The following is a 27,803-nucleotide window of genomic DNA, read 5'->3' on the forward strand; positions in this document are numbered from 1 at the left end:
CAGCAATTCATGAATGATTAGTATATAGAAGAGAAATTTCACGGACAAATATATTATCTTGGACATCTTTTATGATTGTGAATGCCCATTAATTATGTTCAAACTTGAGAAAATTAGTTGAAATTGGACAAGGAAAACAACATGATGAGTTATGTTTGGTTATATTTGCATAGAGGTTATATTGTTATGGATCCTCTAGCATGTGGTGCTTGTTTAGAATCTTTTGCTAGCCAAAATTTATGTAGTAAGTGGGAATACTACTTGTGCATCCAAAGTCCTTGAGCTAAGTTTCTTCCATGAGGATCCACTATAACTACCTGTATACGGTATTACTCTGCCGTTCCAAGTAAATTTGCATGTACCATCTCTAAAATCTTTAATAGTCATATTTTTGTGTGTTCATACCACTCATGGAGCGACGGGGTGGTCAGTATCTTCCATGCTAAGTGGGTTATTCTCATGATGGGTGTTTATTCATTTGTCCTTGCATGAGAGAGGCTAGTAATCAGGATGCCCAGTCCCTTAAATAAAAAGAAAAAATATAATAAAAACAAAGGCTCCCCCTGGAAAGTTGAAAGTTTGGAAGGCACCCGTGAATTCGGCTAGCCATGGCTTCTGTTTGATAGTTGAGGGGGAGTTAAAATTTCCATTTCTGCATGGGAACCGCCAATAATGTGTTTAGCATGGAATATATTGAATACCTTAGCTGTGACGTTGACAGGAAAGGCACACCACTCAAAATGTATTCATCTTTGTTTTAAGCTATGAGCTCTGGCACCTCTACAAATCCATGCCTCCCTCTGCGAAGGGACATTCTATTTACTATCATGTTATTTATTTTTGTCGAGTCAACTTCTTATTCCAACCTACTCTCTAGTTGGCAAGCATTATGTGGTGGGGAAGGATCCAGGCTCATATATCCATTCAAATATATTTTATCATGATTTATTATTGTTGAAAATTATCTCTATGATAAATGAGTTGGGAGGCGAAACATCAAGCCCCCATCTTTCTCTATGTTTGATGGATGTTATTTGTTCTAAAAATATGCTTTGAGTGTTAGCAATCATAGAAGACTATATGATGATTGAGTATGTGGAGCTCTTAATTAGACTTTGTTAAAAATGAGATGCATTGATTTTGTTTGCTGACTAAGAACATAGCTTGTTAAGTTTCAAGAGAATGTATTCTTTAAACTATGACATGTAACTCATTGTTACTTTATCATGATGATTTTTATGAGAAATAGTTGTTGTTATGATGCTAGGAAAAGTGATTGAAATTATCATTGATCAATTTTTTACATTATGCTAGCATTCACACTTCATAAATTATTTATTTTATCATTTACCTACTCGACGACGAGCAGGGATTAAGCTTGGAGATGTTGATATGTCTTCAATGTATCTATAATTTATGAAGTATTCATGCCATGTTAGCAATAATTTTATATGGTTTTGGTGCACATTTATATTACATTTGTATGATTTTCATGGACTAACATATTAACCTAGTGCCCAATGCCAGTTGTTGTTTTCTGCTTGTTTTTTGTTTCACAGAAAAATAATACCAAACAAATATCAAATGTGATAATTTTTTATGGAGATTTATTTTGGAATATATGTGATTTTTGGGAAGAAGAATCAACACAAGACGGTGCCCGAGGTGGCCACAAGGCAACAGGGCGCAGCCAGGTTGCCTAATGGGCGCCTCGTAAGTCGGTTGGAACCTTTCTTTCACAGCAAGAAAATATAAAATAATCCCCATAAAATTTTAACCCAATCGGAGTTAGGGATCTCTGGCTATAAAAGAAACGGTTTTCGGCTAGAAAACAACAGCGAAAAATAGAAGAAAACAAAGAGATCCAATCTAGGGGAGAGATCCCTCTCCCCCACGGAGGGCCAAGGAAGAAGGAGGAGGGCCCCCTGCCCCTCTCCTCCAGTGGTTCCGGAACGCGACATCTCCTCCATCATCATCACCACCAACTTCTCCTCCGTTCTCATGGTGATGTGTGAGTAGTTCATCCTCGAGGCTGAGGGTATGTACCAGTAGCTATGTGTTTGATCTCTCTTTCTCTTGTGTTCTTGATATGGCACGATTTTGATGTACCGCGAGCTTTCTTAATATAGTTGGATCATACGGTGTTTCTTCCCTCTCTATCTTCTTGTGATGAATTGAGTCTTTCCCTTTGAGGTTTCGTTATTGTCGGATTGGATACTTTGGATTTGAGAACACTTGATGTACGTCTTGCATGTGGCTACCTGTTGTGACGATGGGGTATTCCATTGAGTCACTTGATGTATGTTTTGGTAATCAACTTGCGGATTCCCGTGGCGTTAGGGTAATCTAGGCATATGGGTTGGTATATGTTTTCATCCTTCTTTCTCCGAAGAAACTTTGGGGTACTCTTTGAAGTTTTTGTGTGGATTGAATATTAGGAATATGAAGTTGTTTGATGCTTATCAAATAATCAAATCACGGATACTTGTGGTGACATTGGAGTGTCTAGGTGAAATTAGAGTTGGTTGATGCATATCATATGGTGTTATTTTAGTACGAACTCTAGGGCTGTTTGTGGCACTTATTGGGATGGCTCAATAGATTGATCGGAAAGGATAACTTTGAGGTGGTTTCGTACCCTACACCAATTTCGTCTTATGTTCTTCTCTAGATAAGAATTTTGGAGTGATTCTTTGTCGCACGTTGAGGGATTGTTATATGATTGAATTATGTTAGCATTTTTGAGAGATTGCACTAGTGAAAGTATGAACCCTAGGCCTTGTTTTCAAGCATTGCAATATCGTTTGTGCTCTCTTTTGTTACTTGCTACCTTGCTGTTTTTACTATTTCAGATTACAAAAATCTATATCTACTATCCATACTACACTTGTATCACCATCTCTTTGCCGAACTAGTGCACCTATACAATTTACCATTGTATTGGCTGTGTTGGAGACACAAGAGATTTCTTGTATTTGATTGCAGGGTTTTTCGAGAGAGACCATCGTCATCCTACACTTCCCATGGATTGATAAACCTTAGGTCATCCACTTGAGAGAAATTTGCTATTGTCTTACAAAACTCTGCACTTGGAGGCCCAACAATGTCTACAAGAATAAAAGTTGTGTCATAGACATCAATAACATGTGTATGTTTTATGTGAATATCAAACTTTATGTATAGTGTTTATGAATGTATGTATTTAAATTGTGTATGTGGAGTTGATGTATGAAATGTATATTTGTATGTGATGACATATGAAATGCAATGTTTACATGTGTTTGTGTATAAGTGTGTTGAAATGCACAGCACTGGTAATGCTAGGAGTGTACCCATTTTCCAAAGCCACCACAAGTCATCACTGACCGACTATAATGGGGAGGCCAAGCAATAGTGACTTGCCCATGGACACACCTTCGACAATCATCACTAACCTCCGAGATATAGTCAATGACGGTTCGGGTGACTGGTCAGCGATAAGGGTCCATCACTAAAAGAAACTATTGAGGTGTTGTCAACTGGTTAGTGAGGATGGTTTTTAGTCGGTCAGTGTTTACTGGCCCTATAGTAGTGTTTGTAACTAGGACATCATGTCAACAAAATTGAAAAGGATTAATAAAAATGTATCCTTTTTGACCACTTTACTCAAGGTTTCTCCTCTAAGTTTTCTTAATTTAAATAATATTTTTTGTACTAACTAACATTTTTTGGCAGAGTTGCATATGCTACTATTTATTTATGTAGGTATCAAACTTATTTAGAAAAAAAATGGAGTTGGTTTTGGACCGAAAGAGGGCCACAGCCTAAAGGAGGGCTTGTGATCACAACGGGGCATGTGTCCTAGGGGGTGTAGCACTCACAAGCACCCCTTGCCTCCATATTTCACGTATAAGACCCCCTCTACCTAGAAACCCTCAAAGATTTTTCATGTATTTTCCACGGTAGAAGCGGTCTGGACAATAGTCAAGCCTTTGAAGAAATTTGTTAATTAGCATCAATATTATGTATTACTTTTTAATTATGATCTTTAGTCATGATTTGAAGCACTATATATACTTAATTGGATTTAGCGAAGAATGAAACAGAGTTTGATCATGAATGAGTAGTGAATGGTTTTGCTTTTCTTATGGGCACAAATCTATCAATTTGAGAGTCATTGTTAAAGCGAATAGAGGGTTAGGACACCAATACGTGAGTCACCGGAAGAGATGGACGGAAATAATAAGAGTATTAATCAAGATACTATGCCAACATTAATTTAGAAGATACATAAATGCAAGAGCCAATAAATATTCCACATTGAGTGAGAAATAATCCTCAAGAAAATATACAGATTTGTGCGGTATTGATTTTGACGTAAAGCGATATCAGGGTAATAATACAAGAATATATGGTGTAAATGGAACACAAATGCAAGATATATCAACATCAGTTTTTCTTACCATAAAACAGTAGGGTAAAACCCTACTGTGTGTCATTTTCATTATAATGAATAAAAGTGCATAGTACAATGGTTGTTGGGAGAGCAACCAGAGTGGAAGAGTTTACAGTAAAGAAAAGAAAAGATAAAATACAGAATTATTCAAATGTTGTCTATCCAATATCAACATCAGTTAAGTGGATAATTAATGCAGGAAGCCATATGAGAAACATCTATGCAAATATTATTGTGCCTCCATTGAGAAATAACTATTTCAGACTTACTGAGAAATTTTCCCTTAATAAAATATAGAATATAATGCTTGGCATTCATTTTAACATAACAAGATATCATGATATCAATACTAGTATTATATATGTTGTGTCGGTGTAAAGAGCATACAAATGCAAAATATATCAACATTAGTTAGTAGATAATAAATGCAAGAAATGATACGAGCAACATCTATCAAAGATATGATTGTCCTTTGATTAAAGAAATAATCATTATAGACTGACTCGGAAATTAATAGTTGCTCAATAAATATAGACTAGGAAGATTTGTGTGGCATTTCTTTTGACGTAACAAGATATCATGATATAAAATACAATGCATATAGTGTAAATACAATACATATGCAACATATATCAACATAAATTTACTAAATAACAAATATAATAAACCATATGGGAAATATTTGTGCAAGATATGGATGTGTCTCTATATAAAGCCAACAAATAAAAGGAGCTTTGGCAGCAAAGCAGCACACCATAAGAACACAAGGAAGACGAACCTACACAAGTCACATGCCTCTTCTCCTCATGGCACCCATAAAGCAAGGAAACACAAGGAGGGCCAAGTCCATTGCTTTCCTTGTCCTCGTGATGGTGTTTGCTTGTACCCTATCATCCTGCCATGCACGAGGTAAGCACTTGTTTGAAAGGGCTAATCTAGAATAATCTTGTCTTGTTGAATTGCTAACGATGAATACAACTTTATTGCATCTGCAGGTGGAGAGCCATATTGCATAGGTCCGATACTAGGATGCTCTGAGCCTAGTTGCATGGAAGCATGTAACTTAATAGACAAGGGTCTTCATTCCTTCTATTGCAACCACCTTGGACAATGTTGTTGTTGGCCTCTATAGTTTGATTGGACACAACCATTTTGGTTATGGCTCCATAACGCCGAATGAATCTTGATCGTGCTTGTGTGATGTAATTTCGGTGAATAAACTCCTTGAATGGAATGAGCCATTCTTTTTTTATGTAGACGGAATAAAATGTTCCTTTAGAATGTGATTAGTGGCATCTGTTGCAGACCATCTTTCTTGCATGACCAAGTTTTCAATCCAACCCAATGATTTTAAAATATGAATAATGTTGTTCCTAGATTTCATTGTATGGGTCTATTTTCCTATAGGAATCAATTCTAAATTTCCGCCAAAATCCGAGCCCTCAACATTGTGGCCATGGTTACCCTAGAAGTGTTGTGCTGCCTCTCGGATGCGAGAAAAACCAAAACGTCAATAACTCCATGAAACATAGAGTTGGCACCATAGCATCCGGTGCAATTTGATATGATCTCTGAAGAAATTAAGTGTGACAAAAACAGTTAGTAACAAAATGGGCGCCAAGCAGAAGCTTTGTAGAACCCCATCGAGCTTGGCTCAGTTACTCCATTGATTGAACTGGCTTACATACACTCGATGGTGGTTGGGTATAATCATTATGGTTACCACCACCAAGCGAAAATGTTGTGTGGAACAATGGTCTACCCAAACCAACACTCAAGATCACTCTTCTCCATACATCATTTATGGGGATCGATGCATTGTAGGTAAAGCTTTCATTGCGCAAACATTTTATTAATGGTTAGAAATGCTAACTAAACTTACATGATGTTCACACGATAGGTAATAATATAGCCATGATGCATCGGGCAACTAGAATGTTGTCTCATGCACTCACTCATGATCATTGCCCCGTAATGTGTGCCAGCACTCTCCACAAGACATGCATGAAGGGATGTCATGTAATTGAACAGTATGCCCAAGACATAGATTGTATACAGAAGTTTCTTTGTCAAGAAATCATGAAGAAATCCACACCCCTAGTAATCTACATGTTAGGTGAACTAAATTTTTTCATAAAATAGTTCAAATGAATGCGATCTTTGCAAACCTATGATGTTTGGTTGTGTTTCTACACATCTGAATGACCTTTTGACCCATGCTGCTTTTTTGCACATCATGCATATGTCAATATTATTTTCAGGAACTTTTGCAAGGGTAAAGAAGATCCAAATCTACATGCATAAATGTTTGGATGATTTTTGTGTTTCCACAATTTTTTGAAAATTATTTCTACGCACCAGGAGTTCTGGTGCCCGAGAGCCAAATGGATGCCTCTGATTTACACCCATGAACAGAAGAATATTTTTTGAATTCTACAACATGGGCACATGTGCTACAGTACAAGGGTAAGTGTGCCAGTCCACCATGTTAAAAAAATAACCAGGATAGAAGGATTAACTCAAACAATACAACATCAAGGAATTTTGAATGCTGACAGGGACAGATCCACATGAAAGTTGCATTAAATTGGACAGTGCCGAGCGTAGGTTCGAATGAGCTATGGTCCTGAACTTCCTCTCTTGTATTCAGGGGCGCAGACATGACCAGACCCCCTAGGGCTTGGGCCTGGGGTGTGAGGCCCAAATCTTTCTGCGCTTATAGTGATTATGGTAGCCACAGTCCTACAGTGCTCAAAGGCAGCCCGGGACAATCTGGGGCTTGCTGCCGGACGAGCTCCGCAACTGTTCGTATTATGTACTAATTATTGCTACTACAACATTCAGAGCAACGGATCCAGTCATACACGGCAAAGTCAGCTAGCTAGGATTTGATCACTATTGGATTTGTAGATCACTAGCCAGTTTGGAATTGCACTATCATTATCAGATAGTTACTGATAGTTTTTACAAATCTGACAAATCATCTACGAATACAACCTAGCTTGGCTCTACTGTGGGAAGATAACAATGTCAATGCTCCTTCATTATCTTTAGCTTGAACCTGCCCACTTTAGCCAGCCCTTTCTCGCTTGTGATGCCGATGGCGATCAGTGGGCCAGGTAGCAGAGTAGGAGGAGATTCGCCGACATGGTTCGTGCGTGTGCTTCATGCATGTTGTGTATTGGAGCTCGGTCCAGTGATCTAGGGGTGGGCGGGGAGGAAGAGATATATTGGTAAATTAGTTATACTACTACCTTACATTTGTTTTTCATGCCCTGTTCTTCCAGGGTGACCTTTGCTGCGATTTCATGTGTTCATTTGGAGGAGGCGGCTGATTAATAGCTATTCTTCCGGTGGCTTAAAACTGATCTAACTTAGTTTCTTGTATGTACCCACGAGGGTTGTCATGGGCTCCACCTGCATCCTCTTGCCGACCTTCGATGGGGCACCTCGGCCTCCCATAGAGGACCGGGAGCTTGCAACATCTAGCAGCAGCAGCTTCAACCATTCCAGACGAGCTGCAGGTCGTAGACAAGGTCCCAGCCGATGTATGCCCTCCTCTCCTTCCTTCCCCTTCCTGTCAAGTGCTTGTGTGAAAACAATCTTGATCGAAAATAAATCTGCTCATTTAACGAACTGCTACTTCACATCGTTTTTAACATGGCTAGTTTGTCGTATCTTTACTGTTTTAGTAGTTCACTACTGGAATCCATGCATTATTTTGTTAGCATAAGGTTATATTTTCATTTTCATTGTTTTCACTTCCACCTTTAGTAAGCATTGATTTTTCTTGGAACTAACATGGCAAACTTGTTGAGTTCTTCTTTACTTGTGCTCAGCGTATTAAAATAACAGGTCATTATTTTGTATGTAGTAACTCAAATTATTTCGCTTCATTGCACATTATTCATTATTTAGTTTTAACACTACTTACTTGAATTGAAAAAACCCGTGGAGCTTGTTTCTGACTTGGCTCATTATTTCATATGTAGTATATCGATGGTGGTACAAATGATAGGTCTCATTTGAATATTTTTCTTGCAAAAAAACATAGAGGAATCATAGACAACTGGGCCAATACCCGTGCTTCCAGCGACATGGCTATCTCGCCTCTCACATGGTAGTACCACTTTCACTCCATTCCATGTGGGACTTTTTTACTCACAAGAATGAGCTTTTAGGGTACCCCAACGCTGACCTTCAAAATAGATACACTATTTATCCAATATTGTCTCTTAAACGTCCGTCCTTGTAATTGTTTTTCCTAAGTCTACAACACTAAAAATAATAGCATATCAAATCTCCCAAGAGTGAAAATATTAAAATGTGACCGTAGTTCAAATGTAAATATTACAATCCAACTAAGTTTTGAGATAAAATAGTTCAAACTTGAATTCAACTCATACATATGTTCTAGTTGTCCCCTTTAAATGCCCACACATGACGAATCAGATCTTCATTAAGCTTCTCATGAGTTGCTCAATGCCAAATTTGCTGATGCATTTGGACAAACTCTTGAAACATGGCCGGACTCTAGTTTTGAAGTTGGATAGGATCACCCATATTCTCAATTTCCAGACCTCCTCTAGATCATCACCCTCATCGTCCACGATCATGTTGTTTATGATCACACAACATGCCATCACCTCTCACAAGATCTCTAGACCCCATTGTTAGCAGGCGCATGAACAACTGTAAATCGGGCTTGGAGCACTCAAAATATCCACTCCACATCCCGCTCCTTCTTGTCTTTGGGCAAAGTGAACTCTTTATTGACCAAATGGCTCAGAGATGGTCTTGACAAAGGTCGATAAGTTCGTGACTGTTTACCTTGACAACATCCTCATCTTCAGATTCGTACAGATGAATCAAAGCTTTTTCAGATCTTCCGCTATGCATCTGTTCAAGGACTTGTTGGTGTCCTAATGTAAGAATGTTAAATCGTTGCTTTTTCCTCTGGTCAGTTGCGTCCTCCAAGACGAATTATCCAAATAGCGATCTAGAGTTATTAGTTGGAAGCGACTCTTGGTCCCAAGTCCAACTTCCTTATATGTTGTCAATGGGCCAGATTGTGGGATTCAATGGTAAGTTCATTCACTCAGATGGCAATGGGTTGTTCCACTTTGTGCAACTGGCCCCTCAGCCTGGTCTATAGAAGATAACAACCAACAAGCAGGACTGCAGTCAAGAAGATCATCATATGACATGGGTGGTGGTTTGTCATGACATGCTTATCGTTCTCATTCCTTTTGCTTATGAGCTCTACCGCCTTGACGTGTCCACCAAGCCATCGATAGTGGTGACCACGCAGAATCTGGATGATTGGGCCTCTTTTTTGGGGTGGAAGAAAAGGGCACACCACTTTCGTGTATGATCCCGAAACAATGGGGAGGGAGGAGGAACTTGTCGCGCCATGCCGTCGGTGACTCTGAGTTTTGTAGTTTCCACGGTTTGTGTGATGAGCCAGGTCCCCTGCCGGACACGCTGCCCGTCGATCCAGAGGTAGGAAGCACGCCGATGCAACCGCCTTCTTGCATGAGCTTCGAACCATGGGAATGTTGGAGAAAACCCTTGCATTTTGCCTCCCTCAACGTTGATCATTGGAATTCACCGCCTGCTTCTTGCACCAGCCTGGGCCTCGACTCGGACCCTTGGGCTCCACGCTGGGACGACAAGTCGTACCCGATGCAGGATACACCATTCGACCAAGGATACACCATTTGACATGGCTTCAGCGAAGCCATCCCTAGTTGACGCACTGGGCATCAACTACAAAGTCTCGGCAGGGTGTGCCTCCCTCCTCTATGTTCGTTCTTTTGAGCCTATGTCAACCGTTCACAGTTCACACTAGCGTCAACTAGGAAGTCTCGGCTGGAATAACACTATAGCGATGGATTGACCAATGTAGCCGGGTGGACCAAGGTACTGTAATGAACATTTTAAAAAAATGGAGCAATTACTTGATAAATATGACCAATGTTTTTAAGTTTTCAATATTTTTTAAAAAATTGAACATTTTTCCTAAAAAAAGAGGTCAATTCTAGAGAATCAGATTACTTTTCAAATGTGAACAGATTTTGAGATTCAGAACATTTTTCAAAAAATGTTAGTAATGATAAGAATTTTCAATATGTTTTGAAAAACGCAAACAACTTTGAATTTCCAATCAGTTTTAAAATTTGCGAACATTTTTTGAAACTTGCAAATTAGAAAAAAAATTGAAGAAAAGAAAGAAAAATAGGAAAATCCTAGAAAACTGAAAAAAAAAACCAAAAAAAAAAAGCTCGACCTGAGCCAAACTGGAACCTTCCGGAAGGTTCCCAATACCAGTAACCATGAATCAGGTGCTTCCAAATGGGATGGCCCATGTTGGCCGCTCAGCTCGATCCCCTCTATGCGAAGCAACGACAACTTGACACAAAACGCGTCAAATAGGGATTGCGTAGGCTTGCTGAAGTTATAAAAAACAGCAAAACTGCTCAGTTCGATCGGGCCATTGGGAACTAAATGGCGAAATGGGTCGTGCCCTTCTTTCTCACGGCCCCTCCTCATCTTTATCTGCTGCAACGGTGAGGCGGATGCAGAGGATCAACATTAAATAATACCACTAGAAGAAAGTGGAAAATAAACATAGTAAATAGGTACAAGCACGCGCATGTCATAAATGCACAATTGATACAGTCGGGCAATATTTATCAAAGATAGCATCTTGATAAATACAACATATAAAAATAAGCGGGGATTTATTTTGATGCAAGGAGATATCATGATGTCAACACTAATTGTATAGTATGAAGAGAAAATAACGTGAGGTATATCAACAATAATTTTATTTGATGCAACAAGATATCACAATATCAATACAGATGTATTATCGTATATGGAGAACATTAAATGCAAGATATATCGATATTAATTTAGTAGATAATACGTTCAAGAACCCATACGAGCAACATTAAGATATGACCGTGCCTCTATGTAAAGGCCGGCAAAATAAAGGACTCCTGGTAGCAAATGAGCACACAAAGACAACAAGAGGATATCAATACCAGTATATATAGCATAAAGAGAATACAGATGCAAGATATGTCAACATTAACTTCAGCAAATAATTTTGGAGAGATACATAAATGTAAGAACAAATATAATTGAGGAACATTTATCCAAGATATGGTTGTACCTCCATTGATAGATATCTCAGAATGACTAAGAAATAATCCCTTATTAAAAACAAAATAATAAAGTTATGCGAGACATTGATTTTGACGTAACAATATATCATGATATCAGTACTAATATATATAGTATAAAGATATTACAAATGCAAGAGATATCATACATTATTTAGCAAATAATATTTGCAAGAAACCGTATAAGCAATATCTGTTGAGGATACGACTATGCCTCTATATAAACACCACCAAACTAAAGGAGCTCTTTGCAGCGAAGGAGCACACCAACAACAAGGCAAACGCAAGCAGTCGATCTCTTCTCCTCATGGCACATGTCAAACAGAGCGACACAAGGAGGACCGTGGCCATCACTTTCCTGGTCCTTACGATCGATGATGTTTGCTTCCACATTGCCACCCTGCGTGTGTGTGTGTGTGTGCGTGTGTGTGTGTGTGTGTGTGTGTGTGTGTGTGTGTGTGTGCGCGCGTGTGCGTGTGCATGTGCGTGTGTGCGTGGGTGTGCGTGGTGTGTGTGTGTGTGTGTGTCAATGGATATCCAAGATAATTAACCTACCAAGAACTTGTCTGATTGAGTAGCTAACGCTATGATGGTATATCGCCTGCAGTTGTAGACGAAAAATGTGTGTATTTGCAAGGGTGCACCACAACTGATTGCAAGGATGAATGCATGCGACTAATCGGGCACAAACGTCGCTGGGACTGGACTTGCAGAGAGGTTAATAGGTGTTGCTGCACAAAATACGGGAAAGCACCATTTTGATCGTGGCTCCATGACGCAAGATGAATCCCAGTCGTGCTTGTGCGAGTTGTAATCCCCGCGAATAAGATCATCGCATGTAATGTATCTATCTGTTTCATCGAAATGGAATAAACCTTTCGGATGTGGTTAGGTGCAAATCTGCCAGTTGTCTTTCTTGTATACCCAATTTATCATTCCTACTCTACAGTTTTAGATTATGAATGAATAGCCACCATTACTACTAGATTTCATCTGATGTTGTCCAAACTTGTCTACTATACCGTCTTTAAGGTGGTCAATTAGGAGCGTTTTGCTAGGACTGGGCGGATGGCAGCGCTTCTTCTTTGAGTTTGTTTTTCAGACTTAGATCTCCCTTGAATTCATCGTCTGGACGTAGTCGACGGAGCTTCGGTGTAGATTACTGCCTTTTTTGAGATAGTGAGGTTAAAGTTTCTCGTCATATGGCTAGATTCGGTGTCAGGTGCTTCAGATCTATGCAAGGGTTTAACAACAACGATTGCGACTCCAGGGCGCTGGTCCTTAGAGCCACATGCATAAAGACTTTTCGGTTGTCATCGACAAAGTGAAGCCAACTCCGGTAGGGGAGTGGTGATAGCGGCGCCTCGACGACTCGTTCTGGCGGCTGTGGTGGTCGTTCGGTGGTCTGGAAATCTTGATCTAATTTTATTATGTTTGACATGCTTTGTACATCGGTGAACTTATGTATGTAGTAGATTCATTTGAAAAAAAAAAAGTTGCTCTAAGACAGTAATTATAGATGTATGTTCGATGCAAAAAAAAAAATTATAGATGCATGTCCCCTAGTTGATCTACCGGTGTGTGGTGTGATCGGACGAAGAATTTGAGTTATACTTTCTCCGTTCGGAAATACTTGTCGGAGAAATGAATAAAAATAGATGTGTCTAACACTAAAATATGTCTAGATACATATATTTTTCTGACAAGTATTTTCGGACGAGAGATACATGCGGAAAAGAAAAGGCAAACCGGGGAGTTGCACTTTGCTCCGTCCGTTAGCACTACTAGTGGAGTGCATCGGAGAAAGGCACCAGGGGCAAATAAAAGGGCGGAAGAGGCGAGGCGGTGGCACCGCCGGAGAATACGCCCGCAGCAGCCCATCTGGCACCGCATCGCCGTCTCCTTCCCCATCCGCAAGGCATGGCCTCTCCTCTCCGGTCCCCTCTGCCTCTGCGCTGAGCCTTAGTTCCACCGAATAAATCCATCTTTATACGGCTGGATGCCCTACAAACCCCATCGTTTCTTGGTTTGGTTCGGCCCATCTCTTAATTAATTCTCATAATCCTACAAGATCATCTCCGTGGACCGATTTGTTCCCGCTAGTCGGTCGTTTTTTGTTGTTGAGAGGGGCCCTGAAATGATCTTTACGTCTCCGTTAGTGGATTCAGTTCTGTTCGTCTCTTATCTCTCATAACGCGTCTCCGTCAGTCGATTTGGCACAGCTCCACATCGTAGTAGATTCAGTTCTGGTCAAACATGTACCGTGGCTACCCAACATACGGCTAGAATCAGTATAAATTCACCCGCAAAAAAAAAAAGAATCAGTATAAATTGAGTGGATTGATCCGACCAGGCAGCCATTTGGGTTCAACCATCGTTTGTGGTCTTGAATAACCGACCTGTATTCACTTCTGGTTTTTTGAGCAATTTTGAGATGCTCTGCTAATTGAAGAGAGAAAGATGCATTTTCAGATGCTCTGCTAGTGCTAATGGAAGAAAGAATGATGCATTTTTGAAACATCTGAACAACAACTTCGGTGGTGCATCGAAAGCGCCGTATCGGTTGGAGAGCTAGAGCTGCACTCGTTTTCCATTTCCTGCTATCCATCGGCTATTAATTTTTCTTATGTTCTGAATGTACACATTTGCTTCACAGAAAACAGATAAATGGAAAAAATATTTAAGCTTACCGTTTGAAATGGAGGGAGACATTTCCATAAGCAAATATCTTCTTTCCCTGGGTGCTATTATCTTATTTACACGACACATCGACCGACCGAGATTCAACCAGAGACTGAATTTGTTGTTTTTAGTGCATAGCAAGTTCCTTTCATTGATAGGAGGCATACGTTTCAGTTTTGGTTAGTCGGTCATTTTGGCAATTTGAACGCCCCTAAGATGATCTGCCGAATGGATGAAAGAAACACACACATTTTGAAACAACATTTCAATGCATGAAAGTGCCGTATCAGTTAGAACTTTTATTTACAGTATACTGATAGGGATACATTTCCATAAGCAAGTATCTTCTTGCCCTGGGTGCTATTAGCTCATTTCCAACACAAGAGGGCGACCCACCGGAATTTAACCAGATCAAAAGTGTTGTTTTTAGCGTATGGTAAGTTCCTTCGATTCATATAGGCATACGTAGGTATATTTCAGCTGAAGATTATCGTATATTTGTCTACCAAGATTCTTATTCCTGTTGCAGTAAGAAGTTTGGTTGATACATAGGCATACACTAGCAAAAATGCCCGTGCGTTGCAATGGGAGGGAAAAAAACATCCGGCCCTAACCCAATAACCATAGCAGGAGTGCTCGTGCAACTTGTACATGTCACTATTCAACATGAATGCCGAAAATTAAATCACTACGTAAGCAGAACACGAATCATGAAATCAAATGATAAGCCCTTGCATTGCAACGGGTGGAAAAAATAACAAAACTTGCTTCACGTGCCATTACACGCTGCTCATATCCAACTCTAATAAACGTTGAGATAAGGTTACCCTTATCTCTTTAAGATGCATATGAGCGTGTGTTGCCACGGGTTGCATTTTCCTTTCTTTTTTGGATCATGAAGTGTTGATGTGAAAAGGTCACCCCAACGTCCTTTATTGCCGCATATTTAAGCTCTGCACTGCCATTAGATGGAAGAATAGTGATGCATGAAACAATCTTTTAGCGAGAAACATACAGTGTAATTCATTTAAAGATTTTTTTACAGAATTATCAAAACATTTGGATTCAATGATTTTGATTATGTAGGTTTTTTGTTTTTATTGAACATTGTTTGATTTCTAAGAATATATTTCATTTCTAATTTTTTTTTTCACTATTTGGGCTCGGCCCAAATGCAAGAAAAAAGGATGCTATCTCCTGATGGTCTCTCTCATACTCCCTGCCGTTCTAGCACATATAGATGCATCGTGCATGTCCTCTTTTGTTTAATAGGAAAGGATAAAAAACATCAACTGACATGTACGCCTCGCTCTAGAGAGGTCGATTATCCATTCGTCTCCACCTCCACCTCGTTCCAATTCTATAGCTCCATCTCTCTCAACCCTACTGCACAGAGGCACGGGCGGCCCAGCCCAGTGCCCCGGGCCTCCTTTGTGCACTGTAGCAATTGCTACAGTGTTTTGCTGATGTCTACAAACGAAATGGGCCTCACGCCCCGGGCCTAGGCCCCCCCGCCTGGGGCCAAGATCCGCCACTGCACAGAGGCGTTCCGGCACTGGCACAGTGTCCCATGGTGGCAACATTCGGGGTGACTGCTCCCCTGGTCGCGCCTTCCCATGACTCCGGCGCAATGTCTCGCCCCTCCTTCCTTTTGCTTCCCCCCTCTGTCCTCCACGGGGGAGGAGCACAGCCCAAGTTTCCCCGCCGCCAGGTTCCAGTGAGAGCTGCTGGCGGCAACCCAGCACTGGTGGGGCTTCTTTTCCTATCCGCCATCAACATCAGCAGCGCCGCTAAGGCGGCCCTGTTTTGTCTCCTCCTCTCTGGGGCCCGTGTCCGGCAGTCGCATCTTAAGGCAGCAAACTATATGTCCTAGTGCCAGGTTTCCAAATTTATTACTATGCTTACCATCCAAAATTTATTTGCTAAATATCTAAAAAGGTAGAATTTATTTCTGAAATATATGTACTATTTAGGGCATTTTCAACGCCGACCCTCAAACCACCCGCAAATGTCCGGACCGCGCTGTCTGAACGTGTTGTGCTCTCCAATGAGGGCCTATATCGGTCTGCTCGGTGGTCCGAACGCACTTTTTCCCGCAAACCGAAGACAAACTAGAGGGGGCTTTGTGGGGGTCCGGACCGCTGCCACGTTGGGTACCAAGAAGGCCACCGCTCTTTCCCTCCTGTTGAAGCCAAGTTTGATGGGCTGGACATTATCGGTCGATTAGCCGATTGGTGGCGATGTGGAAGCAGATAGCTTCATTTCTGGGGGCTCCGGGGGCGGAGCTGGAGAGCGTCGAGGTGAAACTGAAGAAGGAGAAGGCTCATGGCCAAATTGGGGAACGAGCGCTGGCGATTATTCAGAGTAGGGTTTAGCCCAGTTTAGATGAAAAATGTAATGAATTTCGTTCAGTTTATATAAAAAAGTTCAAAATGTATTGAATCTCATCTAGTTTATATGAAATCCTCTATGTTCGCATGAATTTCGTCTGGTTAATTCAAACAATGGTTGAAATATGTGCGGACAACATTGGATGGTCATGTCCGTGGACTAGTCCACTCTATCCATGGACGGATGCCAGAGGAAATTTGCAGGTCGGCATTGAAGATGCCCTTATTACTAAATCCCACGTAATCTGTTTAACCTTGTTTCAATTTTGGAAAACAGTCAACGGAAGATGCGCACCAGGGACCAGGCCATCATGCTAATCCAACGACCATACAGGCTTCCATCCAATGGTTTGATAGTGTGGGTATCTCATCACAAGGCATCAGGTCTCTTAAATAATCACGAGCATTGATGCGCGATATGCATTCCTTTTATCATCACAATTATATGCAAACTGTGTGCCATAGTGTTGATGATTGCTATTTCCATTCACTAGAAAACATGTAAGTTGACTGAATTTACTATTTGGAAAAGGCGATTTTGTGAGGGGAAACGGTTGAAGGAGGAAGAAAGCTGGAGGAAGAAGAAAAAAGGACGGTCATTGGATCTTAATCAATAATGATCCAGAAAATCGACTTACCCAGAATAACTTTTTAGGCAACTTACGAATAGTTGGTCCCAAAGAAACTCTGTAACTAGAGCAATGATCCAGAAAATCGATATACCCAAAATCGAAATCAATGATCTGAAATTGTGGGTTCAAAGAGTTTATTGAAGGATCCAAATGATCATGGACTCGTAACTAGAGCTGTCTACCAGAACGTGCTCGTTATAATGAGAGCGATGGAGCAGTCCTTAAGGAACCTGGCGTCCTCCGCGGCCAGTGGTGAAGTCACGCCTAGCACGCGGAACCCATTCTCACAGGTGTAGGTGTCCAATACCACGGCGTTGAGGTTCGCCGCCACCTTGAGCAAGTTCACCGCGGCTGAGTACAGCACGCGGCAGTCAGAGAGGGGCGCATGGATCTTCTTGTCCTTCTCCGAAGCCAGGAGTGTGTCGATTCGCTTGAGGGTGTCCGAGGCTACTGCGCGGCTGATCTGCGTGGCGATAACGCCAAGGCCGCGGTTGTCGGCGGTGGCGCTAGTTTTGTTGGCTTGGAAAAACTTGATGCAGTAGTCGTAGCCGATATCCTTGCGGGTTCTGGCGATGTACTTGCACATGTGCTCTAGAGTGGAAGCGCTGCTGGACGAGACGAGGATGAAGAAGAGGAGGACGACGAGACAGCATGAGAGAGCTTGGCAATGCCTCCTCATGGTTTGTTTGTGCCACGATTACCTTACCTTGATATGGTGTTTGGTGACAAATCGTATCAACTTGGATGGTGCATATATATAGCCCTGGTCGTACGTAAATATGGAAATGCTTGATTGGTATTATCAATCTTTGGTAGCAAACCGATTGAAAACGGCAAGTATATATAATGAATGTTATGTTTTGCTATTTATAAATAAACAAAATCATTTTATTCCTTTTCCACGGACTGAATCACCGACAAATCTTGTTCCCAAATTAGCCAAGCTAGGCAGTCATATGCCTGGACAAAGGAACGGATCCAGTCACACGAATCAAATTCATACAAATATTAATGCATGCATGCATGGCTGCCTGGTGGCCTCACACTACGCACGCAGCTCTGTGTTGATTCGAGACGCTGATGAAAGTGATAACCATAGCATGCAGCTTAATTAAGTTTGGGAAACACTTCCTATTATACGTCTGATGGGAAGCAATCATCGGACTACTCGTGCACCGTCCATACATTTTTCATCCAACGCACAAGACATCCCAGAAAAACCTCTGACCCTTCCTAACCTACTCCCCTAATTCCTCTCTCCCCAATCAATCCTCAGCCCGTGACTCTCTCCTGCCTCCAGCTTACCTCGCCGGCGAGCATGTGATCCACCGCCTCGCCCCTATTCTCTCCGCCAGTGCCGCTAGTTTTGTTCCCCTATGACATGTAACTTCTTTTTTTTTGAATTCAACCAAGTCTTTATTTAATCATAAAAGGCAGGGATTTCTGCCGACAGAATTTGCAAAATACACTCTGGGGGATCAACCACCCAGACCTTACTCAAATTATTTGCTAGTCCCTCTTTTGCAAGTTTATGCGCAGCTCCATTCGCCGTCCTCCGAACCCACGACACCTTCCACTCCCGCAGTGCTAGCAGGTTTTTCACTTCCTTATTCATTGGCCCCAAAGTGGACAGATCAGCTTCTGAGCTTTGCAACTTGCGTACTATTTCTTGGCAGTCCATCTCGAGATGTAATTTGGCGAAGTTGAATTCCTCCGCTAGTTGCACCGCTCTCTTGCACGCCTGAAGCTCCACCAGCGCTGGTTCACCACCGTCAGGGAAGTATTGGCATTCCGCAGCTATGAAAGCTCCTTCTGCATTTCTGAAGATCACCCCCCCCCCCCCCCCCCCCCCCCCGCCCCCCTTTTCTCCTCCTCTAGCTGTTGCTCCATCTACGTTCGCCTTGATCCACCCATCATCTGGAACGCTCCAGTTCTGAACCGGGGTTACACGAGGGGTCTTGCTCTCCCTGCCATTCACCTGCTACCACTCCTCCATGAGCCTCATGACCATCGTAGATATGTCCCGCGCCTCCTCAATTCTCGTCCCTTCGTGTGTGTTATTCCGTGCCATCCAAAGCGCATATAGACCGTGCACCATGATGGCTCGAGCATCATTCGAAGCATCAGCAAACCAAGTCATTAGCCAATGGGTTAGCGCACTCTGAGAACAAACTGACTCCAGCGGGATCGCCGCCGGTGCTCCCAATTCCGAGTACAGCAGCTTCCAAAACTTTGCTGAATGTGGACATCGCCAAAACCTGTGTAAGTTGGTCTCCTCCCTTCCGCATACTACACAAAACACTCCCGATTTGATTTTGCGCCTATGTAGCTCCGATCCTACCGCCAGTCCGTTGCGGATCAAACGCCAGGTGTGAATTTTCACTCTACCCGGCGCCACCGTGTCCCACAAATTTATCTATGCTTTGTGGTTCACGACAGAAGATGACGACCCCTGATTCCCTGTCTTTGCCCTTTTCTGCCCATACCGAGGTGATAGGCCGATCTAACCGTGAACACTCCATCTTTCGTGTAATTCCATGCGATATAATCCTCCACTCCCGGCCCCCCCACAGTAATTTGCATGATATCGCATGCTTCGCCTGGGGGGGACATATTCTGCACCTTCTCCTTGTCCCATCCAGTACTTGTTTCATTTAACAGATCGCCCACTCTAGTGATGCCCGTGACAAACACCTGGCCCAGTGGCTTCAGGCTGCCTTTGCGCGGAATCCAGTTATCATGATGAATGCGCACTCTGGATCCATCTCCAATACGCCAAATTAGCCCCTCCAGGAGTAGTTCATGGCCGTGAATGATGCTTCTGAACGTGAAAGATCCCCCATCGGGGCAAGTTGCATTGAGTATGGAGCTGTTAGGGTAGTACCTCGCTTTGAGCACTCGCGCACACAAAGAGTTTGGCACCTGCAGCAGTCTCCAAGCTTGCTTGGCAAGCAAAGCTTGGTTGAAAACTTCCGTGTCCCTGAATCCAAGCACTCCTTCTTGCTTTCTCGAACACATTTTATCCCATGCAATCCAATGTACTCTTTTCTCACCATTGGCTTCACCCCAGCAGAAATTTGAAGAAATAGATGACAGATTCCCGCACATCTTTTTGGTGAGTTGAAAGCAGCTCATAGTGAAAGTAGGAGTAGACTGTAAACCTGATTTGATCAAAACCTCTCTGGCCATCTTGGATAGGCCCTGCCCCTTCCATCCTGAAACTTTCCCCTTTGCACTCTCATTTACATATTTAAAAGCTCCATCCTTGGATTTCCCTACCACCGTTGGTAGTCCCAAATATCTCTCACTGAGAGCCTCCGAAGAAATACCCATAGTTTGCTTAAGGGCCTCCTTTTCCTCCTCCGCACACCCATTTCCAAAGAATATCGCCGATTTCTCCAAGTTTACTTTTTGTCCAGAGGCCGCCTCATAATCCTGTAGGATAGCACGAAGACAAAGAAAGTTGTCGTGAGACCCTTCCAGAAAAACAATACTATCATCAGCAAATAGTAAATGAGTGACCGTGGGGCCAGTGCTCCCGAACGATACACCCTTGATCCTTTTCTCCTCTTGTGCATGCTTCAGCAAAGCTGAGAATCCCTCCACACAGAATAGAAACAGATATGGTGACAACGGGTCCCCCTGCCGTAGACCCCTAGACGGCAAAAAACAGTGTGATAGGCCACCATTTAGCTTAACCGAGAACCTTGCTGTTCTGACACACCTCATGATCATCTCTCTCCAGTGAGAAGAGAAGCCATACTTTGTCATCACCTGGTCTAAAAAGATCCACTCTACCCTGTCATAGGCTTCCATCATATCCAGCTTAATCGCACAAAGAGTTTTCCTCCTCTTTCTTTTCCTAATTGCGTGAACGCACTCATAAGCCACCAACACATTATCCGTGATTAATCTCCCCGGGATGAACGCGCTCTGCTCCTCCGCAATCAACATCGGTAGCACCACCTTGAGTCTGTTTGCCAACGTTTTTGATGCAATCTTATACAAGACGTTGCATAGACTAATTGGTCGGAACTGAGTGAGTATTTCTGGTGAAGCCACCTTGGGAATCATCACGATGATTGTATCGTTAAATCCTTCCGGCGTCGTCCTCCCCGCCAAGAAATCTCGTATAGCTGCACACACCTCCTCTTTTACCAACGACCAGTGTCGTTGGTAAAACATTGTCGGAAAACCGTCTGGTCCCGGGGCCTTCACTACTAGGAAAAGGGCTATAGATGAAATGGCCACTAATGGCGCACCAGACATGTGGTGCGCCACTACTATATAGCAGTGGCGCACCATGTGCTGGTGCGCCATTAGTGTGAAAGACACTAATGGCGCACCAGACAGACGGTGCGCCATTAATAACAATTTTTTTCCCAAACATACTAATGGCGCACCAGGGCACAGTGCGCCATTACTAGTCACCAGGGTACAGTGCGCCATTACTAATTTAAACTAGTACTGGCGCATTGTTCCCTGGTGCGCCATTAGTGTTTTTTTTTGCAAACACTACTAATGGCGCACCACCAGCAGGTGCGCCATTAGTAACCAGGGTTACTAATGGCGCATTAGGTGGTGGTGCGCCATTAGTAATCTGGGACGAGCTAGATATTTTGGACAGCCACACCTACCCACTCACTTTCCCCACTTCATTCTCTCCACCTCCTCCTCCAAGCTTGTCTTGGCTGCCTCCTCCTCCTCACCTCATTTGCACCATAAATTCATCCAAATTAAGTGGTTAAATTACCTTTTTTGATAGGTAAGTAAGGGGGAAGCTATCTTTATGTTGTTCTCCCTCTCGAACAACGTGCACATGCACTTTTTATGGCCTAGCTAGATCTATGTATGTTTGTGGTGTTGCATATGTTTGTGGTGTTGCATATATGTTTGTGTTTGCAGGTACCGGTATTTGAAATGCGATAGTGGCCAATATTTTGCCGGAATGTTGATTCATTTCCGTTTCGGCGAGAATTTTGGCACTATGCATTCTTTTTTGTCCTATTTTTAGGGAAAGTCATGCCAAATTTTTTCTTGGTTCTAAAATATCGTTTTGCTCTACCCCGCAGGCGACCATGGTCCGCACGATGACCGAAGGCATCGTGAATAGGTTTTTGAGCTCCGAGAAGGCCGAGATGCTTGAAAAGAACGAGACGGAGACAAGATGTCCGTGTCGAAGATGCAAGCTGAAGAGCCTTATTGCGGACCCAGATTCCGGGCAGGTGCGGGACCACCTGCTCTTGCGTGGTTTCATCGATGGCTATCGGTGGCAAGGTGATGAAGATGACTATGAAGTCGTCCATGGGGGTCGGGCAAGAAATGAGGATGGGCAGCAAGACAACCACCGCGGCTCGGGCGGGCGAGAAGACGAAGAATCTCCAGGACATGATCACGACGGTGATGCTATACACAGTCATCATGTAGAAGATGCCGGACATGATGATGAGGAAGATGCGGGAGCAGACGAAGGGCATGATCATGAAGATGAAGATGCCGGCGGAGCAGACGACGATGGACCATCGATGGGCTGGGTGCAGGACCCTCATATTCAAGAGCTGCTTCTCAAGCAGACGGATAACGCAAAAGCTGCCGCCCGAGAGAAAGCCAAGGTGGATCAACTGGAGATAGACGCGGTTACTCCATTGTATGAAGGATGCAGGCCCGAGGATACCCGCCTGAAAGTAACGCTCATGGGTCTAGAGATGAAGGTAAAACACAAAATGACCGACGCATGCTTCGACGAGAACATGTCATTCTGGCGCGAACGTCTTCCCAAGGGGAACAAGTGCCCGACCAGTTTCGAGGAGGCGAAGAAAATCGTGTGTCCTATGGATTTACCGCACGTGAAATACCATGTGTGCATGAACAATTGCATCATTTATCGGGACGAGCACGCGGAGTCTACCATATGTCCGGTGTGCGGCGTCACTCGATACAAGAAGAGGAAGAAAGCTCCTCGAAAAGTGGTGTGGTACTTTCCGATCACTCCTCGTCTGCAGCGGTATTTCGCGGACCCTAAGGTAGCAAAGCTCCTACGTTGGCACGCGGATAGGGAGGAGAAGAAGCGAGAAGATGACGCAAATGATCCGGAGATAAATAAAAAAGACAAGATGCTGAGTCACCCTAAGGATGGGAGCCACTGGCAAGCGTTGAACTTCGAACACCGAGAATTTGGGAAGGATCCAAGGAACATCGTGCTGGGCGCGAGCACCGATGGAGTCAATCCGTTTGGCAGCCAGAGAAGCACACATAGCACCTGGCCTGTGTTTGTGTGGATGTACAACCTTCCCCCTGGTTGTGCATGAAGAGGAAGTACATTCACATGAGTATGCTAATTGAAGGGACGAAACAACCAGGGAACGACATCAATCTGTATGTGGGGCTGCTGAAAGAGGAGCTAGACACGCTGTGGAAAACGCCAGCCAATACGTGGGACGCCACAGAGAAAGAATATTTCCCTATGAGAGCCGCACTGCTCACGACGGTGCACGACTATCTCGGTTACGGATATCTCGCAGGGTAGGTGGTCCACGAATTTTCTGGATGCGTCAGGTGCATGGATGACACAACGTATCGCCATCTAGATAGAGATCTCGGTTCTTCGAAAACCGTGTTCATGGGACATCGAAGGTGGCTTCGCGATGATGACCCGTGGAGGAAACGCAAGGATCTGTTCGATGGTGAAACCGAACCCCAAAGACGCCCGCGTACGAGGAGCGGCGAGGAAATAGACGAGCTGTTGAAAAATTGGAAAGATTGCCCACTGCCGGGAAAGAAGTAAAAGGCGCCAGAGCCGGGAAAGAAGCGAAAGGCACCAGAGCCACTGCTGAAGGTATGGAAAACAAGGTCAGTTTTCTGGGACTTGTCGTACTGGAAGATCCACCGTGTGCCTCACAGCCTTGATGTCATGCATATCACGAAGAACGTGTGCGAGAGTCTGCTTGGTACCCTGCTCAACATGCCAGAGAGGACCAAAGATGGGCCCAAAGCAAGGGCAGACTTGAAATCAATGGGCATCAGGGAGGAGCTTCACGCTAATGATGATGATGATGATGAGGTGAAGCAGGACACGGAAAGTCGTCGCAAAGGCAAAAAGGCCAAGAAGACCGGAAATGACTTCCCTCCCGCGTGCTTCACTCTAAGTCAGGAGGAGATCGATCAGTTTTTCACCTACCTCGTAGGAGTAAAACTTCCTTACGGTTACGCGGGGAAGATAAGCAGATACCTAGACTCAGCGAAGCAGAAGTTCAGCGGGATGAAGTCTCACGACTGTCACGTGCTGATGACGCAGATACTTCCAGTTGCAATCCGTGAGATCATGGACGCGCACGTCCGTGAAACGCTATTTGGCCTATGCAACTTTTTCGACGTCATCTCTCGGAAGTCGGTTGGCGTGAGGCAACTCAGAAGGCTACAGGAAGAGATCGTGGTGATACTATGCGAGCTTGAGATGTACTTCCCGCCCGCATTCTTCGACGTTAAGGTGCATCTGCTGGTCCATATTGTGGAGGATATCATCCAACTCGGGCCGACGTTCCTGCACAGCATGATGCCGTTCGAAAGGATGAATGGTGTCATCAAAGGATACGTTCGCAACATGTCACGTCCAGAGGGAAGCATAGCCAGGGGCTTTCTGACCGAAGAGTGCATCTCCTACTGCACGAATTATCTAGGCATCGAGAACCCCGTTGGTCTGCCCATCAACAGGCACCTCGGCAGGCTCGCTGGATGGGGTCACCGTGAGGGTCGCCGCGAAATGCATGTCGACTTCGATGGTCGACTCGCCAACTTTGAAAAAACAAACCTAGTCACGCTACAACACATAGACGTGGTCGATCCTTGGGTGGTAGAGCACAAAACCTTTATTGAGAAGACGTACAATGACCGAGGCCAACAGAGGACGGACGGAGATATAATCAAAGAGCACAACTCATGTTTCACGCGTTGGTTCAAGCAGAAGCTTCTGTCGTACCCTTTACATGAGGATTCTTCCGCGGAAGAACAACTCATATTCGCCTTGTCACAGGGCGCCGAGCACAACCTGATGACGTATGAGGCGTACGATATCAACGGCTACACATTCTACACCGAGGACAAGGACAGGAAGAGCGATGGTTATCAGAACTCCGGGGTAACGATGGAATTGTTGGGGAACGTAGCAGAAATTCAAAATTTTCCTACGTGTCACCAAGATCAATCTAGGAGATGCTAGCAACGGGAGGGGAGGAGTGCATCTACATACCCTTGTAGATCGCGAGCGGAAGCATTCAAGAGAACGGGGTTGATGGAGTCGTACTCGTCGTGATCCAAATCACCGATGATCCTAGCGCCGAACGGACGGCACCTCCGCGTTCAACACACATACGGAGCGGGGACGTCTCCTCCTTCTTGATCCAGCAAGGGGGGAGGAGAAGTTGATGGAGATACAGCAGCACGACGGCGTGGTGGTGGAAGTAGCGGGATCCCGGCAGGGCTTCGCCAAGCGCAAGCGGGAAGGAAGAGGTGTCACGGGAGGGAGGGAGGCGCCAGGGCTTGGGGTGCTGCTCCCATGCGCCTCCCCACTATATATAGGGGTGGAGGGGGCTGGTTTCTTGCCCTCCAAGTCCATTGGGGCGTTGGCAAATGTGGGGGAAAGAAATCCCATCATTTCCCTTCCCCACCCATTGTTATCCCCCTTTTTTAGGGATCTTGATCTTATCCCTTCGGGATATGATCTTATTCCTTCTAAGGTGGGATCTTGGTGCGCCTTGACCAGGGGTGTAGGGCCTTGCCCCCACTACCCACGTTCATGTGGGTCCCCCCATGCAGGTGGGCCCCATTTCGGAACCTTCTAGAACCTTCCCGGTACAATACCGAAAAATCTCGAACATTTTCCGGTGGCCAAAATAGGACTTCCCATATATAAATCTTTACCTCCGGACCATTCCGGAACTCCTCGTGACGTCCGGGATCTCATCCGGGACTCTGAACAACTTTCGGTTAACCGCATAGTAATATCTCTACAACTCTAGCGTCACCGAACCTTAAGTGTGTAGACCCTACGGGTTCGGGAGACATGCAGACATGACCGAGACGACTCTCCGGTCAATAACCAACAGCGGGATCTAGATACCCATGTTGGCTCCCACATGTTCCACGATGATCTCATCGGATGAACCACGATGTCGAGGATTCAATCAATCCCATATACAATTCCCTTTGTCAATCAGTATGTTACTTGCCCGAGATTCGATCCTCGGTATCCCAATACCTTGTTCAATCTCATTACCGGCAAGTCACTTTACTCGTACCGTAACGCATGATCCTGTGGATAACTCCTTAGTCACATTGAGCTCATTATGATGATGCATTACCGAGTGGGCCCAGAGATACCTCTCCGTCATACGGAGTGACAAATCCCAGTCTCGATTCATGCCAACCCAACAGACACTTTCGGAGATACCTGTAGTGCACCTTTATAACCACCCAGTTACGTTGTGACGTTTGGTACACCCAAAGCATTCCTACGGTATCCGGGAGTTGCACAATCTCATGGTCTAAGGAAATGATACTTGACATTAGAAAAGCTCTAGCAAACGAACTACACGATCTTGTGCTATGCTTAGGATTGGGTCTTGTCCATCACATCATTCTCCTAATGATGTGATCCCGTTATCAATGACATCCAATGTCCATGGTCAAGAAACCATAACCATCTATTGATCAACGAGCTAGTCAACTAGAGGCTTACTAGGGACATGTTGTGGTCTATGTATTCACACATGTATTACGGTTTCCAGTTAATACAATTATAGCATGAACAACAGACAATTATCATGAACAAGGAAATACAATAATAACCATTTTATTATTGCCTCTAGGGCATATTTCCAACAGGAATCCTACACCGGTAACGACAAGGACAGATACTATGGAAGGATCGAGGAGATCTGGGAGCTGAGCTACGCTGGAGAGAAGGTCCCAATGTTCCGTGTCAGATGGGCCAAGAGCGTCATAAAAGAAGACCGGTATTTCACCACCATGGTTATACCCGAAGCCAAATCCAAGACCGCAGGCGCGAACGTCACCGCGAAAAATGAGCCATGGGTACTGGCTTCCCAAGTGGACCAATGCTTCTTCATTACCGACCCGTCAAAGCCCAGTCGTGTTGTCGTGAGGAGAGGCAAAAGGAAGATCATCGGAATGGATGGAGTTGCCAATGAGCAAGACTTCGAAAAGTACGGCGACCCGAAGATGGAACATGACGACGACGATGAAGTATCAGCATACACCACAAGAAGAAGCAGGACCACCCTACCTAAAGGACGTCCGTTCAAGAGAATAACTCCATTTACAAAAAATAAGGGCAAGAAGATTGTGAACAGATAGCTAGCTAAGATCGATTGTTCTTAAATTGTAGCCTTCATTTCTCGATTGTATTTCATGGGCACTTTTTGAACTCATGAATATTTTTAAATTTCATGGACACTCG

General features: G+C 43.8%; 1 protein-coding gene across 1 annotated transcript; it reads right to left on the minus strand.

Annotated features, from left to right (window-relative positions):
* Positions 1 to 17,507: 17,507 nt before the first annotated feature.
* LOC109787273 (putative invertase inhibitor) lies at positions 17,508 to 18,008 on the minus strand. Its single transcript, XM_020345829.4, has one exon. It carries the CDS (start codon positions 18,006 to 18,008, stop codon positions 17,508 to 17,510), a length of 501 nt encoding a protein of 166 aa, XP_020201418.1.
* Positions 18,009 to 27,803: the final 9,795 nt, after the last annotated feature.

This window comes from Aegilops tauschii, chromosome 6 (genome assembly GCF_002575655.3).
Source record: "Aegilops tauschii subsp. strangulata cultivar AL8/78 chromosome 6, Aet v6.0, whole genome shotgun sequence".
NCBI classification, from domain to species: Eukaryota; Viridiplantae; Streptophyta; class Magnoliopsida; order Poales; family Poaceae; genus Aegilops; species Aegilops tauschii.

Excerpts from the sequence above, each read along its gene's own strand:
- LOC109787273 (XM_020345829.4), bottom strand. The coding sequence starts at position 18,008 with ATGAGGAGGCATTGCCAAGCTCTCTCATGCTGTCTCGTCGTCCTCCTC.